This window comes from Centropristis striata, chromosome 10, assembly GCF_030273125.1.
Source record: "Centropristis striata isolate RG_2023a ecotype Rhode Island chromosome 10, C.striata_1.0, whole genome shotgun sequence".
Lineage (NCBI taxonomy): Eukaryota > Metazoa > Chordata > Actinopteri > Perciformes > Serranidae > Centropristis > Centropristis striata.
The window spans coordinates 9,647,425-9,665,183 of NC_081526.1; the positions used below are offsets into that span (position 1 = coordinate 9,647,425).

At 38.1% G+C, this 17,759-nt stretch overlaps 2 protein-coding genes and 1 long non-coding RNA gene across 3 annotated transcripts; 1 reads left to right on the forward strand and 2 right to left on the reverse strand.

The window, feature by feature from the left end:
* Positions 1–1,926: 1,926 nt before the first annotated feature.
* nup62l (nucleoporin 62 like) lies at positions 1,927–4,372 on the reverse strand. Its single transcript, XM_059342845.1, has 2 exons — positions 2,450–4,372; positions 1,927–2,355 (listed from the first exon to the last, which is right to left on the reverse strand). Exons 1-2 carry the CDS (start codon positions 4,046–4,048, stop codon positions 2,197–2,199), a joined length of 1,758 nt encoding a protein of 585 aa, XP_059198828.1. The 5' UTR covers positions 4,049–4,372; the 3' UTR covers positions 1,927–2,196.
* Positions 4,373–5,324: 952 nt separating this feature from the next.
* Positions 5,325–16,254, forward strand: pdk1 (pyruvate dehydrogenase kinase, isozyme 1). The gene is made up of 11 exons (XM_059342305.1): positions 5,325–5,786; positions 7,541–7,682; positions 8,355–8,426; positions 8,530–8,714; positions 10,504–10,599; positions 10,690–10,767; positions 11,689–11,753; positions 11,854–11,952; positions 12,565–12,675; positions 13,390–13,503; positions 14,754–16,254. Exons 1-11 carry the CDS (start codon positions 5,678–5,680, stop codon positions 14,892–14,894), a joined length of 1,212 nt encoding a protein of 403 aa, XP_059198288.1. The 5' UTR covers positions 5,325–5,677; the 3' UTR covers positions 14,895–16,254.
* On the reverse strand, positions 8,643–11,443 carry LOC131978594 (uncharacterized). The gene is made up of 3 exons (XR_009394997.1): positions 11,295–11,443; positions 8,849–8,945; positions 8,643–8,762 (listed from the first exon to the last, which is right to left on the reverse strand). It is a non-coding gene; the product is annotated as an uncharacterized LOC131978594 (long non-coding RNA).
* Positions 16,255–17,759: the final 1,505 nt, after the last annotated feature.

Consider the following 17,759-nt stretch of genomic DNA (forward strand, 5'->3'; position numbering starts at 1 on the left):
GTTCCTTTCAACAAAAAATGCTTCTCTTTTTGGAATGACTTTTAGGTACATTATCATTTCACAATAATTTAAGGTGCACAAACGACCACGACTGACTCAAAATGTGGCCTTCACCTCACTGTTGTGGCGTTCAGGTAGCCTTCACTGTACTGTAGGTCATCACTGAAGTAAGACTTTTTGTTCAATGTGAGGAATCCAAAGGGAAGATGGTGAAAAGAAGCTGAAATGTTTGTTTTTATAGATTTAACTCAAAGTGAATGTCTTACTTGTTGAAATGTCCAGTATAATAAAATGCTTAAAAAGCTCATTGCTGCTGTGGAATTTCATTACTATTAGAAGTATAATCCTATATAAAAGTAGGGCAACAACTCAACGATTATTTTTATTCTCCATTAATCGCCTGATAATTTTAAGGTCTACAGTCATGGAAAATATTATCAGACCATTTTTTCCTTCAATTTCTTATTCATTTTAATGCCTGGTACAATTAAAGGTACATTTGTTTGGACAAATATAATGATGATAACAAAAATAGCTCATAGGAGTTTAAATTTAAGAGCTGATATCTAGACATTGTCCATGGTTTTATTGATAACGATTTAGGTTTTCATCTAGAAAACCATGGAAAATGTCTAGATATCATCTCTTTGATTAAACTCTTATGAGCTATTTTTTTTATCATTATATTTGTCCAAACTCTGGACAAATAAACAAATGTACCTTTAATTGTACCAGGCATTAAAATGAACAAGAAATTAGAGAAAACAAGGGTGGTCTATTTTTCCCATGACTGTATAAGCTTCAGAAAAATGAGTAATAGTGACTATGAAATAAATAGATAAGGTTAGAAGATAACTTCTGGGTTAATAAAGCTATTAAGTTATAATAACAAAAATAATACATGTTAATATATAAAGGCGTCGATAAACTGTATGTCAGTAAATGTTTTTTTATACATATTAAAAAAATACCTTTTTCAAGGACTACTTTTTAATATTTCCCTGCATCATTTATATATTTATGTGCACATTCATTTATATAGTTATTGCCTTATTTATTTCATGATTCATAGGCATATTTATCCATTTAAATTAATTGGTATTCCATATTCCTCATGGCACATTCCTCAGGTCCAATGTGACATTTTCAAATCAGTCAAAACCCAAAGACAAAAAACAACCGTTTCAGTTTTATATAACAGAAAAATCTCCATCTGAGAAAACGAAGTAAATGGCAGTGATGCTTATTTCGCAGTGGTGGAAGAAGTATTCGGATCCTTCAGCAAAGGAATATTACCACACTGTAAATAAAGTCCACTACATGTTAGTCTTATATTCAAAACCTTAAGTATGCAAGTATCACTAAATTGTACTTGAAGTAGTCTTTGCACAAAATGTTCTATAAGTGTTTTACTATATGTATGTTGCATTTTACTGCTGTAGATGTTTAGGGTTATGCTCATTTGGACTCCTTTACATACTGTTGGGTATTTTTAATTATAGCAGTGCATCATATTTTGTAAGATCCTGTTTGTAGCATTGCTGTCCCATGAGAACCAGGTAACTCTAAAAAGATCTCATGGTGCCAAAAAAACAGCCGTTTTCAACTATGTGGCGATGCACTGTCCAGCAGATCAAGACCAAGGTTTTTAAATAGTTCATTTAACTTAATTAAGAGAATATTCTACATTAAAAATCACCTGGAGAAACATGGTTTTCATAAGACAGGATGGAGATAAAAACAGTTATCTGAAAACTAAAGTTGTAAAACAAATGCAGTGTAGTAAGAAAATTAAATACTATATTTACCTCTGAAATGTGGTGAAGTACAAAGTTGCATAAAATGGCATTCTTTGTGTAAAGTACCTCCAAGTACAGTACTTAGTTACTTTCCACCACTATTATTTGTTAATCAACAAAACAAAGCTTTAATCCAGAGATTTATTTAATCATATTTTTTAGAACAACCATAGCATATACATGGGAACAGATCATTGATTTTACTACTCTATATAAAAAGCTGTTGCCTTGAAAATATCAATCTTTATCCAACCAAAAGAGACCAAGAGGAAAAAGCAGGTTAACAGGAATTGTGATTAATATTTTGGTTTTGCTTTCAAATAATCTCAACCCCTAAAAAGACACCCCTCTTTAGGACGACTGAAAAACATAATTATGTTAGCGTATTTATTCCAGATCAGTCAAACGTTAAACGAAAGGTTTTCTCCTGCTCCTTGCGCTGGTTGTCGCACAATTTGGACACCTCCTCCACTCTTCTCTGCAGGAGAACAGAGTTCTGATCGATCCACTGTAGTGAATCCATGTGGGTGTTGAGGATTTTGCAGATCTGCTGAAGCTGAGGAGGAGAAAAGAAAAAGCACAATTTAACTTAATTTGCAACAATAAACGCCAAACTCAAAAAAAATGTGTTGAGGGAGATCTCATCTTACTGGGTCACTGGTGTCTGCTGGGCCACTGGACGTGTTCAGGTGCTCGATGATCTCCTTCAGGTCCTGCGACATCCTCTTCAGCTGTGCGTCCACGTTCTCTGCAAGCTTGTACGTTCTTTCACGTTCTTCGTCGGCATTCTGCATGTAGATGGTTCCACTTTGCTCCTTCACAGACTCCTCGAGTGGGCAGAGTAAGTCCTCCAGCTCCTTCTGTTGGGACAGGATGAAATCCAGCTCCTGGTTTAGCCTCCTCTGGTCCAGCTTCACCTTCTCCATCTCCTTATGCAGGGCTGTGATCTTCTCTCCATTCTCCACCAGCATGCGGTCCCAGGCGTTCACCTGAGTCGCCTGCTGTAAGAAATGTCTCTCTTGGTCCTCAAGCTCAAGACTCCACTTGTTAATGAGACCCTCTAACTGGGCGTAGGTCATCACTGGAGGAGCGGCGGTTGTAGTGAGTGTTGTGGGTGCAGCAGTTGTTGTGATACTTAGGCCGGATGAAGGTTTGAGCCCCAGTGCAAAGCCCGTCACAGCTCCTGTTGTGGAAGCTGCAGTTGCAGCAGCAGCAGCGGCGGCGGCTGCGGCGGCAGCAGCAGTAGAGGCCGGGACAGAGGCAGAGACGGAGGTGGCGGTAGCTGCTCCCAGAGGTTTAAGCATAAAAGCCAGACCTCCACCAGCTGCTGTGGTTGTTGCTGCGGCAGTGCTTGCTGCTAACGTTGGAGCTACACCCAAAGTAAAGCCTGTACCTGTTGCAGGGGCAGGGGCAATGGTTGCAGCAGCAGCAGAAACAGGAGCAGCTGAAGAGATGGGTGCAGCAAAGAGAGACGGGCCTGGAGCCGAGGCTGCCTGTGTGGCTGCAGGAGGAGCTGGAGTTGATGAGGGTTTAATCCCAAAGGCAAACCCTGTTGTGGCTGCAGCGGTGGAGGCTGGCTGGGGCTGGATGCCCAAGGTGGCTGGAGCACTGTTGCCAAAGCTGAAGCCTCCTCCTGGAGCAGCCATAGAGGTTGGAGCGGGGGCTGCGGCTGTGGTCGCCTGGACCTTAGTTGCTCCAAAGCTGAACCCTCCAAATGAGAGGCCACCTCCTGGTGCTGTAGTAGCTGGTCCTGCTGCGGCTGTTGTTGGTGCCATGGTCTGGGGTTGAGCTGCAGGTTGGGGTTGAGCTTGAGGTTGAACTTGAGGAGTCCCAAAGCTGAATCCCCCTCCTGCAGGTGCAGCTGCCATGGTCTGTGCAGACAAACCGGTACCCAGGGTGAACCCTGAGCCCGCAGCTGGAGCCGCTGCTGAGCCCAGAGTCAGCCCCGCTGCTGGGGCTGGGGCTGCTGCTGCGCTCTGAGGAGCCATTCCAAATGAGGCGGTAGGGGTCCCAAAGGAGAAGCCCCCGCCGGACGCTGTGCTTTTTGCTGGGGTGCCGAAGCTGAAAGAGCTGGTAGGGTTGGCGGCGGCAGCGGGCTGGACCGGAGTCCCGAAAGAGAAACCTCCGGCTGGGGCTGCTGCTGGTGCGGCGGCGGTCATCCCGAAGCCGGTACCGGGGGCCGCGGCTGCGGGCTTCTGCGCTCCAAAAGAGAAACCCCCGGGGGCTTGTCCAAAGTTGAACCCACTCATGTTCGTTGGCAGGAGTGAATATGAATCGAAAGCAGCTAGTTAACTCACAAAATGGTCACTTCCTCGATGAACTTATCTGCGGCTTTTGGCGGGTCACAAACACGAGCTGCTTCAACCGCCGTAACCGAGGCAACAGTTCCCTCCTATGATTACTTCCCAGACGTTAGCGGTTAATAAAGTAAATCCCAGGTTTGTGAACGTTACCTTGATCCAGACGGCGAGCAAAAACTAACAAAACATCCGTCACAAAAACGTGGCCCGCTGCTTCGAAGTTTTTTCAGCAGGCATTTCTGTAGACAGCTTAAGGAAGTGACGGCAGTAAGGACCGTAAACTGAGGACGTACGCCCTGAGTTTTGTCTGCCAGTACACAACTCCCCCCTTCCTTTGCAAGATTGACATATCTAATGGCCAATCAGAGACCTAACCAGACCCCACCTCAAATGTGATTGGTGGAGCTTACTGCCTGGAATACAAATCACAGGGAAAACTGACCCAGGGCTATTACAAAGACTACTGAGTCGAAGACAAGAAAACAACTGTATGTGCAAAATACGAGTCGAGTGCCAACTACCGCCTCGATCAAAAAGAAGATATAAAAACTATTTTTGCACAGGCGCCTACAAAATTACGTTTTATTAAAAAAAATAATTAATTAAAAAATACAGTTATCAGGTAAAAATGTTTCGCAAGCGACCTGTTCTTAGAGGGAGTGTTAATTAACAGTTTAATTCAGAAATTATATAATGTTTAGGCTTTTTCTTTAATATTATGCACAATGCTGTTTGGTAAAGGCATTCTGAAAAAGACATTAAACAAATTAAATCAGATCTGTCATATGCTGCCGCATTTCTTTCAATGTAAAAAAAAAATATTTATATCTTAAAAATACCTTTATTTTAATTTTATTTAAAAAAACAATGCATCCACTTGAAAAAGCTTTCAAGAAAGGAATCTGTTCTTGTTTTTCTGAATCATTGATATAGTTATCTAATTTATTCAAGTAAAAAAACAGGGCATTTTTTCTTTTGTAGTTTACACATAATGGTTCTGTAATTTAAATAACATATGTTATTATTAAAAAAATATTTTTTTAAAAATCGTTTTACTTTTTTGTTTGTTTATTTTCCTTTTAATTGTTCACATATATGCTTTAATTGCACCCTTCATGCCTGACTTTTTAACAAAGTTGTTTTTATTTTTTTCAAAGATACAGTTCTATCTCGCGAGCTTTAACAAAGTCTAAAGCTGCTCACAGTTTCTTCTCTTGACATCTTGACAACTCTTTGGTTGGCTGCACACTGAGTACCCTGCAAAGCCTGTTTTTAAAGCCATGTTGACATACTTGCCTCTCAGTTGTGGAAAATTAAAAATAACGGGCGGTTTAGACATATTTTACGGTGACTATGTATGCACAAATATTACTAAATAACCCAATAACAGAAGGTACATTTCACGCGTGTGTGTTGCGGGCTGCTGAAGTTAGCTTTGAAGCTAAAGTCAACTCAGATTAGCTAACAAACTGCGTGTCGGTGCAGTGGATGACACCAGTAATTATTATAAAAGTATTATCTGTGACAGAGAACTGAACAACACCGTCCACCCAGTGAGCTGCAACAGGAGCGGTCACCATGAGGATCTTAAGGTTTCTGAGGAGCAGCGTGTCCATTGGGAAGGACATCGACTATTACTCCAAATTTTCTCCCTCTCCTCTGTCAATGAAGCAGTTTCTGGATTTTGGTAAGAGACACACACTTCACCAAAAACACACACTGCTGTCTGTGTCCCTACATTCACATTATATCACATTAATGCAAGATAAATGTAGATTATGCAGTGGCTCAATGATACCATGTCTGTTCTAAAGCTAGAGAAGATCAAATATTCAGTGAAAGGTAACTCTGATCAATTTTATAACAGATGGCTTCCCTTTTTTAACATTCTTTCACTCTCCACTCTATGTCAGGGATGGGCAACTTAAATGCTGGAGAGGGCCACAATTTTTCATCGACACTACCACAGGGCCACATATAGGACCGTGCACTTAACCAGATATGATGAAACTGCCATTTTAAATATGTTTACAGTGCAGTAACTTAACATATTTCATGCTCAAATGCATGTATAATAGTATTAATAGGAATACAAAAGGTTTGAAGCAAATGGAAAATAACCACTTACTGTGGTTTCTTTTTTTATCATCCCTGCTCTATGCCTTCTGATTGATGGACCCCCACCTCCCCTCTTTCTTTTTCTTCTTATTTTTATCATTATTATTATTATTTATTTATTTATTTGCTTATTTTTCTCTCTTCTCCTGCCCTTTGGCTTCCCCTGTATTTTTGTTTACACCCTGTAGCTAAAACACTTATTACCTTATAACATACAAGAATCCTCAGTTACTTATTTATTTATTTGTTTTTTATTTTATTTTATTTTTTGGATATGCACATTGTTTGTTTGTTACTTTATTTGTCCCCAAGGGGAAATTCCGTTAGTCTATTAGCTCTTGAAGTATTAGACAAAAATAGAATAAGAAAACATCCTAGGAGGCTGGAAAGAAAGACGATTTCAGTGTCATATTTCAAAATTCAAATTCAAAATTACTTTAATTGTCCCCAAGGGGAAATTCCGTTAGTCTATTAGCTCTTGAAGTATTAGACGTAGGAGGGAAGGATCTTTTGTATCTCTCCGTCCTGCAACTGAGAGGGAGGAGCCGTCCACTGCTGTTTTTTTGGTCCATAAAGGTTTTATGTAGCGGATGATCTGGGTATTTCAAGATGGCCTCGAACATGTTGACAGCGCATCCAACCTGGCTCCAAACACATAACCAGCTCTTTAGACCAGTCTGTTGCATCTCTGTGTGTGATGCTGCCTCCCCAGCAGACTGCAGCATAAAACAACACACTACCACCACAGACTGATAAAACATCTGCAGCATCTTACTACAGATGTCAAAAGATTTGAGCTTCCTTAAGAAAAAGAGGCAGCTCTGCCCCTTTTTGTAGAGAGCAATAGAAATAGTTAAAACTCCAATCATTACCTCACTTTTCCTTTTATTTTAAACACAACAAATGTTCAAACCACAAAAACAATAAAGCTAAAAGCAATATATGTTTTTGAAAAGTTAACAAGGAATAAACATACATCTCCCTCAAAATAAAAGCACCGTGGTTGTATTGATTTCTAATTTCCAGGTAACCTCATCCGACCGCCTAATGCCCAGGTCTAACCTAGATACTTATAACTTGGCACCACCTCCATGTCCACCCCACAGGTATTCACTGCCTGAAATGAAATGACCTGAAAGATGATTTCAGTGTGATATTTAATGAATACTATAACTCTGGATCTCTAAATTTGACTTTTATTGTCATATCTACCCACCCAAGTGACAGCAAGCGCATCAAATCTTATTTTGTGACAACTTTCGCCTCCCATACTATTTTTAAAGTAAGAGCCCTCTGATGTTTCTGTGTGTTTTCTTCCTCCAGGCTCAGAGAACGCCTGTGAGAGAACATCGTTCGCCTTCCTCAGACAGGAGCTGCCTGTGCGACTGGCAAACATCATGAAAGAGATCAACTTGTTGCCAGACAACTTACTGAGGACTCAATCTGTGCGGCTGGTTCAGAGCTGGTACGCAGCTTTAGTTTTTCTTTAAACCTACGTGATTCACAGTAGGGCTGGGCGATATATCAATATAAAATATATATCGATATATTTTTAAATGTGATATGGAATTAGACCATGTCACATATATTGATATAGTTCACATTTTTTTATTTCTTTATATATAAATGCTGCCCTTACTAGGGTTTGTCATATTTAGTTATTTTGTAATGTTTGTTATTCTTTTCTCATATAAACATATTTAGTTTAGGAAAAGATCGGCCTATTTTATTTCATAGGCTATTTTTATTAAAGATATTTCTTTTATTTAAATGTGCACTTTTTTATTTTTATTATTAATTTAAACAAAACACAACATAAATCACCAATAGACAAACACAGTTAAAAAAAAAAAGAAAAAAAGTGCACTTTATGGAGCTTTGATTTTTTTTTAAAGTTACTCCTGTTGTTATACAGTATTTATCTTGACTTAAATAAACGGTTTCAATAAAACTACTTGTGACATGTCATATTTGACTTTGACAGAACATTTGCTCTCACTTTGCGATAAAAATATCAGGATATATATCGTATATCGATATTCAGCCTAAATATATCGGGATATGACTTTTGGTCCATATCGCCCAGCCCTAACTCACAGTGCCTGTAAATAATCAGTGATGATTTCTTTATGTGCAGGTACATGCAGAGCTTTCAGGACATTCTTGAGTTCAAAGACAAAAATGCAGACGATGAGAAAGTCACATATGAGTAAGTAAATAAAAAAAACATGCAGGTTAATTCTTCTATTTATGATCTAATTCTCTGGTTTTATTTTCCACACCTTGGCCTAATTAGTCATGTCTTTATTCAGCTTCACAGATGCGGTAATTAAGATCAGGAATCGGCACAATGACGTCATCCCCACCATGGCTCAGGGAGTGGTGGAGTACAAGGAGACGTACGGCACCGACCCGGTCGTCAGCCAGAACGTTCAGTATTTCCTCGATCGCTTCTACATGAGCAGGATATCCATCAGGATGCTGCTCAACCAGCACAGTGAGTCCACTCTCTTCTGCTTCATGAAACACAATCTCTTCTTTTTGTCTGTCATGAATAATATAATGTGTTACCAAAAGCTGTACAAAGAACGAACCAGCGTGAACCAGAGGCTTATTTTTCTGAACACACACCTGGCAGCCGCCTGGATTTATTTGTAGCAGTTTGGACGTCTGCAGGAATAAACTCAGCTCACTCAGAGAAATGAACTTGAAATGACTCGTACCGTATCTGAAATTGTTTATTCAAGTGTGAGACATTAAGGTGCAAAGAGATCTGGATGGTATCATTTTAATAAAGTCGTGTTAAAAAAGAAACAGTTCCTGCTGTGTGCCTGCCAAAGAAACACAATGAAAACAAAGGAACAATATGTAATGTAAGAGCATAATAATAAAGAAAACAGAACATTGTGATTAGATTATGAGAAGGAAAGAAAACAAAGGAAGTAGGAACAAGAAATAAAAATAGATAAGAAAGGAAGAAATGAAGGCAGGAATGAAGAAAGAAGTGAACATGTCCGGGTCATTTGACACTAAAGTTGTGATATAAAAATTCAACAATGTCCATCATGTAGTCTACTTTACTCTTTTAAAAATGCAATTCTTTCACTAGATGTTTTACCACTCACTGATAATTGCTGACCATAATTTATAAAGATAAAAATGTGGATCTTGTGCTGTCTGATTGTTGTTTTAACAACTTTAAAGAATAATAATCAAATCTAAATGTAAAAAGTACATTTAGGCGTTCATAGCATTTATATAAAAAATTCTGTGGAGTTTTAAGATTAGACAGTGTAGAGCGAAGTTTTAGCTTTTGGCACTTCTAGATAAGGAACAGCAACCTTTACTAACAATAGAGCCATTGTTGGCCAAAAAGAGACAAAAAATGTTGGAATGGAGCCACAAACCTTATTTGGAGCCTTACAATGAAGATGAAAAACCTACTAAATCTCAATTAGCCTACCAGCATTACCAATAGGTCATAATGAACATTTATTAATATGATTATAATATGATTGTCACAATGTAGCGAGAACCCAAGTGCAAATTTGGAATTGAAAGCTAGCCTAATTATGGAAAACTCAAAACAGAGCTTATTGCGCCAGGCTGTAGACTTTCATAAGCTATGACGCACATTTAAGTTGACTAAAATGTGAAAACATTTTTTAATGCTATATGTAAGCTATGCATTTTTACAACTGTAGAATATAAATAGCTTTGGGCATACACAAATGATAAATTAAAATTTTCAATATAAAGAAATAACCATTTTATTTAATTTTTTTTCTCACAGCCACAGAGAGCCAATGCAGATGTTTTGACTAATACCTTTATGAATCGAGAGAGAAATATACGTCCACAGTCGTCTATTTATTTGGGTGTATTAACTTTAATTTATTTTTATTTGGAAAAGGCAATATTACAGTGCACACTGTTTTACATGACATTGAGTTTTTGAAAATTTTATTTTAAATTTTTTTCTTTTATGCTGTGATGTTGATGAATTAACACGAGTCACCTCTTCTGTTCAGGGTCAGATTGACCATTGAACAGTATCCATGTAATATAAACATGCAAATATGTGAAATTAACCATTTTCGTTTTATATGTTGATTTCACATATCCAAGCAGAAGAAGTTCCATCCTGAAAAATACTTTTAACTATTTCTTTTAGATTTTTAAATTTTGAAATGGGTCAATTTGACCCACAACATAACAGGAAGATGAAGTAATGAACACTTTTCTAATATAGTGCGCTGGTTACATCCCTGTGTGTTTTATTGCAGCTCTTCTCTTCGGTGGGAAGGTGAAGGTGAACCCGGCTCATCCCAAACAGATCGGCAGCATCGATCCACACTGTCGTGTCACCGACGTGATCAGAGGTGATAACAGAAACATTTTATAAGAAAAGGCTGTGCTCAGATATGTTGTTAATCAACTATTCTTCCTGTAAACAAACCTGCTTCTTCTAGACGCCTACGAAAATGCACGTAACCTCTGTGACCGGTACTACATGAACTCTCCTGAGCTGGTGCTGGAGGAATTCAAAGGTAACACGGCAAACACATTTGTTTTTATGTCACTTTATGTCATTATGAACTAGTGCAGTGCCCGTAGGAAGTATGTATTGGCATAGTGGGAGATTAAGTAGATTTTTCAATTATGGCCAAATGAGGTTGTGTGTGAAAGTGGGATGTACAAAGAGGGTTAATACTCTTGTGTAGTGTTAATATACAAAGTGTATATTGGGTAATACATGGATATACATTGAGATATAAAAAGACGGAATCGTTTTTTTAAGAAAAAGAAACTTAATCATTCAACATGGTTAGACATGTATACAGACACAGATATAGGAGAGAATACGTTTACATGCAGCACAAACAGATGGATGTGAATAACATTTAAGAATTTGCACATAACATCCAGACCACTACAACGTCTGCAACTCCATAAAACACTTTTCATAGGGTACCACACCATCCAGGACATACACATTGAACATTGAAATTTGCTGGAAACTATTCGAATATTATTGGAAAATTCAATCTTATAGCGCACTTTAAAACTCACTTACAGATGAGATGAGTCAGGGTGGAAATCCAGAGTGAATTGTGTTACTGACCAGGTGTAGGCCGATCACACAATGGGGCGGAGCTCCCTTAGAAGGTGTCCGATCGGAAACAGTGCAATGCCGCAACACGTCCTACGTAAATAATGATATTTTAAAAAATGAATTCAAAAACCTTCAAAATCGAGGATGCACACATCTTGCCATGTGCAAGCCACATATGAAATCTGAGGTCAGTCTGACTCACAGTCAGCGAGATGTGCCCTAGACACACATCCACACACACACAGACACACACGCATTGCTTGCTTTTATAGATAGATGATTAAACCAGTAAACTACTCGATTGCAACATATCTGATGAAATTTCTAATCTTTGATCTTCTGTTTGTCCGGCCAGTCAACCCCATCACCGTGGTCTACGTGCCGTCTCATTTGTATCACATAGTGTTTGAACTTTTTAAGGTAGGATTTGATTTCTTTTTTTAACTCATTATTGGACAGCTGGTTCATGTGTTTCCTTTCTCTGTATGTGAGACTGTTTTGTGTGCCTTCATTGTTGCAGAATGCCATGCGGGCCACCATGGAGTTATACGGAGACGCCATGGAGTATCCTCCTGTCCACGCGCAGGTCGCTCTGGGAAGTGAGGATCTGACGGTCAAGGTGAAGCTGCTATGAAAGCCTATTTCCGGCTGTAAAAGAGAAAAAACCCAGATAAAAACATATAGAGACTGTATCCCAAATCGGACACTTCTGCAATGCCAAATTTTCCGCTTTTTTCAGGGTCATTTTGAATAAGATCGACATCACCAGTGTAGAGATAATTGATAAATGATTTATACATATTTAACAATCTACATGTGAAATTTAATTTATGTACATGTCTTTTTTTTTTTTTTTTAACAATTTCTTTATTATTTTTCAACAGAAACACAAGAACATACATTTTGCCATCATGTCAGTAACAGAGATAGGTTAAAAAAAAAAAAATGCCATCCATCTATTTTCAACAGGTAAACTGATTTCCAATTGACTGCCCGCCCTCCACCCTCACAGAGATTTACATGTCTTATTACAATACGAAAAAAATAGAAACATTTCCAAAATAATGTCTTACTGATCTTAAAATAATGAGCCAGTATTTCAAAATAAAAGGAAACGCTCTCAAAATATACTCATTATTTTACGGTACTAAGTCATTGTGGAAATGGTCTTGTATGCTAAACTAGAGTCACTGCATGAGGAACACTGTTCACACTTAATGTCCTTCTTCAGGTGAGTGATCGTGGAGGAGGCGTGCCGCTGCGGAAGATCGACAGGTTGTTCACCTACACGTACTCCACGGCTCCTCGACCCAGCATGGACGGGGCCCGCGCTGCTCCTCTGGTCAGTATTCCTGATGTGTGTTCAGCTGTGTGTGCTACATTTCTACAGACGTGCTGCTCCCTAAACCCTTAGGCCCTAGATTTATTACTGCTGGTGATGGCTACAACAGTTATTACTGTATCTGATATCGTCACACTGTTAAAATAATCGCCTAAGTCATTTTTTGTCAAAATATTTTTTTTTGCCCAAATCATATCACCGGCCACCTATGGTAAAATTGCCTACATCCTCCGTTGATCAGATCATGTGATTTTACCCCTTTAAGATATTGGCCTATGTCAAGTGTGTGACTTGAGCGGATTTATTATGCCTAAGTCAAAATAAAATGGGACAATTTTTTGAACATGCCTTTGTGACTTAAGCAAGATATGGTAACACTTTATTTTGAAGGTGTCTACATAAGAGTGACATGAGTGTGTGATAAACATGACATGGGATGTGTCATGAACATTAATGACACTTTGAAGTAACATTAATGCTCATGATACTTGTCATGTTATGACAAATTAATTCAGAAAATTAGGTCATTTCAAAGGGTTCACACAAGTGAAGAAAAACTGCTGTGTTGGACGAAGATATTTATGTAAGCTGTGGTGTGCGAGATCAATTTTAAAGGAAAAAATCAGTATGTGTTATATTTATATTGTATTGTTTCAGACTAACTTCACCATCTAAACTCGTATTTATCTGCTCTGTTTGTGTGTTTGTGTGCAGGCTGGTTACGGGTACGGCCTGCCCATCTCTAGACTGTACGCCCGGTACTTTCAGGGGGACCTGAAGCTCTACTCTCTGGAGGGTTTTGGAACTGATGCTGTGGTCTACATCCGGGTAATTAGACTAGATTAGTTTAGACTAGACTTTATTGATCCCACAATGGGGAAAACCACTTGTCACAGCAGCAAAAACAGAAGCAAAAGGTGTGAATAGATTACAGGGGGAAATATATTAAATTAGTATAATTAGTATAAATACAGATCAAGATTATATAACAGCTTTGGTGAGTAGTGTAACAATAAGTGCTAACAAAGGTGTGGTGGTGAACAGAAACTACAACATGATCAGGTGGTGCAGGTTTCACATTACAGTTTTTCTCAGTCGCTGGGTGCATTTCTCACATCACTTTTAACATTTGCACAACAGTTAATGCATTTCTCAAAACAATTAGTACAAACTGCAAAACCTAGTTGATAACCTGCAAAAGCGTGTCACTTGCTCAAAATGGATCATAGCTCATTCCTCAAAAGCAAGTATTCATGTCAATGAAAGTGTCAATGTCATCAAGATGAAAAGTCCTGACACCATGTTTATGAACAAGATAGTCAAATGTCTCTGTCATGTTTTCATTATGACAGTTTACTCTGTGAATGTTTTCCAATGCAAAAAAGCTGAAAATGCTGCAGACAGCACTATATCCTATTTGCACAGCCATTTGAAAGCTACAATAAAGTTACACATTACTGTAGAAATGGTTCACACTATGTCCTGCTGGGTTAATATATGTTGTAAAGTGTTTATGGGTTATGTGATTCAGCTCTGAGTGATTGTAGAGAAGTGGCTTATCATTGGTGTCAACTAATGCTTCACACAGCCCTTCTCATCAGTGAAAGCTGAGCTTCACTTGAGAGAAATGTATTCAATTCCGGAGACATTTTCAGCAAAAATAATGAAGATTTTAAAAAATGTATATAAAATATGCTTGACAGATTTTGACAACTATTTCAACATTTTTGTATGTAATGACTCAAGCAATGAAATGAGGACTATAAGTTTTATATGGGATGACTATCCAGCATTCACAAGTATAGTATAGTACAATGATAAAGTTATAAAACAGCAGAGAGTTGTATGAAAGCAATGGATGACTGTCCAAAAGCATTTGTAATGTGTTGTAAGGAATGAGAAACTGCTACTATGATGTGCACAATTGACTAAATGTTGTGGAGGTTGAACTAACTGTTGTGCAAATGTTAATGTTGATGTGAGAAATGCACCAAAGCGACTGAGGAAAAACATAACAGTGTGTACGTGTTGATTATTTACATCATGTTTTAACTTCTTCCTCCCCGTCTTCTTGTCAGGCCCTCTCCACAGAGTCCATCGAGAGGCTCCCGGTCTACAACAAGTCAGTCTGGAAACACTACAAGACGATCCACGAGGCCGACGACTGGTGCGTCCCCAGCAAAGAGCCGAAGGACATGACGACGTTCCGCAGCTTCTAGATCCACACGGCGGGGTGCCCTGTAGCAGGAGAGGTGGTGGTAGATGAATGGTGTGTGTTTGTGTGTGTGCGAGGTGTGTGTTTGTGATGACAGTAAATCAGTCCAAATTACTTTGTACAGAAAGTTAAAAAAAAGAATAACGGAGCAAAGATTTAGTGCCATAAAGGTGTTTTAGTTTTGTACAAATAAAACATTTTACTCCTGCTGGTACCATTAAAGGCTCAAAGGACGACTGGGCAGATTACTGGAAAACCATGTTGTTGTTTAAAGTTAAACAAAGCCAATACTGCTTTCTTTTAGGCTGATAGAAATATTTATATTTATATTTCATAACCTAAACATTTCATTAAACAAGAATTGGCATTTCTGTAGTGCAATTTATTTATCAACCAACCAGCATAAAATACGGATAACAACAATATATTGATGAATCATATGATGAAATCAGTTGAAATTAACAAATAATTGACATTTAAAAGCATCTTAGGATCTCAAAACCAACTGGAACTACATGTGGGGGTCAGTTATGAGCTGTTTTATTGTTTTTTTTCCCGGCTGATTGTATTATTTATATTCACATTTCATAACCAAAATTTTTCATTAAACAAAAAATTTGCATTTCTGTACTGCAGTTTATTTATCAACCAGCATAAAATATGAATAACAACAATATATCTATGAATCAGATAATGAAATCAGTTGAAATTAACCAAAAAATTGACATTTAACAGCATCTCAGGATCTCAAAACCAACTGGAACTACATGTGGTTAACATGAACTGTTTTATTGTTTGTTTTTCTGCTTTTCTTGAACGCTTAGCTGCTTTTATTTTGCTGCAGGTCGAGCTTCACCTGTTACAGTCTGTGTGTGTTACGCTCTGCTCATCTCTTCTACTTCAGAAAAGGAAAACCTGTTACACAATTAGTCGCTGCTTGTTTTTAAATCTGTCGTGGAAGTTTCTGCTGATGAGTCTTATTTTTTCAAATGTTTTCATTAAGGGCATTTCTTCTTCAGTTGGATGATGTATACAAGCAACATGTGATCCAAAACATTGATTTGCCATCTCTAAAGGGAAATTTTGCACCTATTTTTACTTATTGTAACATAAGAAAACTGGAAATGAAACATAGGTGATGGAAAAATATGTTTTATTGGTTATGCAACGTGTGTAGTTTTCTTCTGAAAATTTAACTATGAGTTGTATCACGCACAGTATATGAGGAGAGTATTATTTGGATTTCTGTGGTTGTATTTTAAGGACTCATCCTGTTAAATAAGCTATAATCAATATTTCCACTGTTACACTAAAGCAGTCGCTGTATGGAACATGTTCAGTGAAAAATAAACAATTCAAACAGTGATTATTATTCTTGTATTCCTTTATGTGAAGTAATGATGGAAGCTGATCATCTTTATGGTCATAATGTTTCATTATTCCTGTCCTGTTTTTGGTTTAAACTGTGCAACATCAATACTGTTCGAGCCAATTAGCACTCTTGGCATAAAAAGGAAAGAATCTTTGGTGCTTCAGGTGCTACCCGGAAGCACATTCAGTTTTTGACCACATACACACTCACCATACCACTATCCAGTCATATACAGGTACATCTCAAAAAATTAGAATATCGTGAAAAAGTTCAATATTTTTTGTTCATTATTTCAGAAAGTGAAACTCGTACATTATATAGATTCATTACACAGAGTGAAATATTTCAAGCAATATTCCATAAGATCAATTTTAAAAAAAGGATATTTTAAGCATAAATGTGATGCTTCTGAAAGGTCTGTTCATTTCTATACATCAATTCATTCTTGGTGGCATGGAGGAGATCAGCCTACAGCACCATGTTGCTTTTATAGCAGCCTTCAGGTCACCTGGTGTCTCTCACCTTCCTCTTGACAACAGCCCATAGATTCCTATGGGGTTAAGGTCAGCAGAGTTTGCTGGCCAGTCCAGCCCAGTAACACCATGGTCATTGAAGCAGCTTTTGGTACCTTTGCCAGTGTGGGCAGGTGACAAGTGCTGGAAAATGAAAGCAGCATCTCCAAAGAGCTTGTGGAAGCATGAAGACTCTAAAATGTCCTGGTAGACGGCTGCTATGTTGACTGTGGACTTCAGAAAACACAGTGGACCAACACCATCAGAGGACTGTCTATTTTTAGGGCCCGAGCAGACAACGACCTTTATTTTTATTTTTATTTATTATTATTATTTTGATTTTATTATTATGATAATTTTTTTTTTTTTTTTTAAATTCTGCGTTTCTGCGCATGCGCGGCTTAAATACTCTTCTGCGCATGCGCGGCCAAAATACGCTTCTGCGCATGTGTGGCCTAAATACGCTTCTGCGCATGCGTGGCCTAAATACGCTTCTGCGCATGCGCGGCCTAAATACGCTTCTGCGCATGCGCGGCCTAAATACGCTTCTGCGCATGCGCGGCAAAAAATACGCTTCTGCGCGGCAAAAAATACGCTCTGCGTATTTTTTTTAATTTAAAGAAGTAAAAATGACAGTGGTGGAATAAGTACTCAGATCCTTTACTTCAGTAAAAGTACTAATACCACACTGTGAAATGACTCCACTCATTTTAACTACCTAATAAACTTTTAAGTGGTTTAATTTATTAAATGGGTAATAATTTTAAATGAATCATGTTTTTCATCTTAAATCTTGACCTAAAATGTAATTCAAGCTCTCAGCTAAATGTAGAGGAGTAAAAAGTACAATATTTGCCTCAAAATGTAGTGGAGTAGAAGTATAAAGTTACATAAAATGTACATAAAAGTACCTCAAAATTGTACTTTAAGTCCAGTACTTGAGTAAATGTACATAGTTACTTTCCACCATTGCTACCTGCCTCTT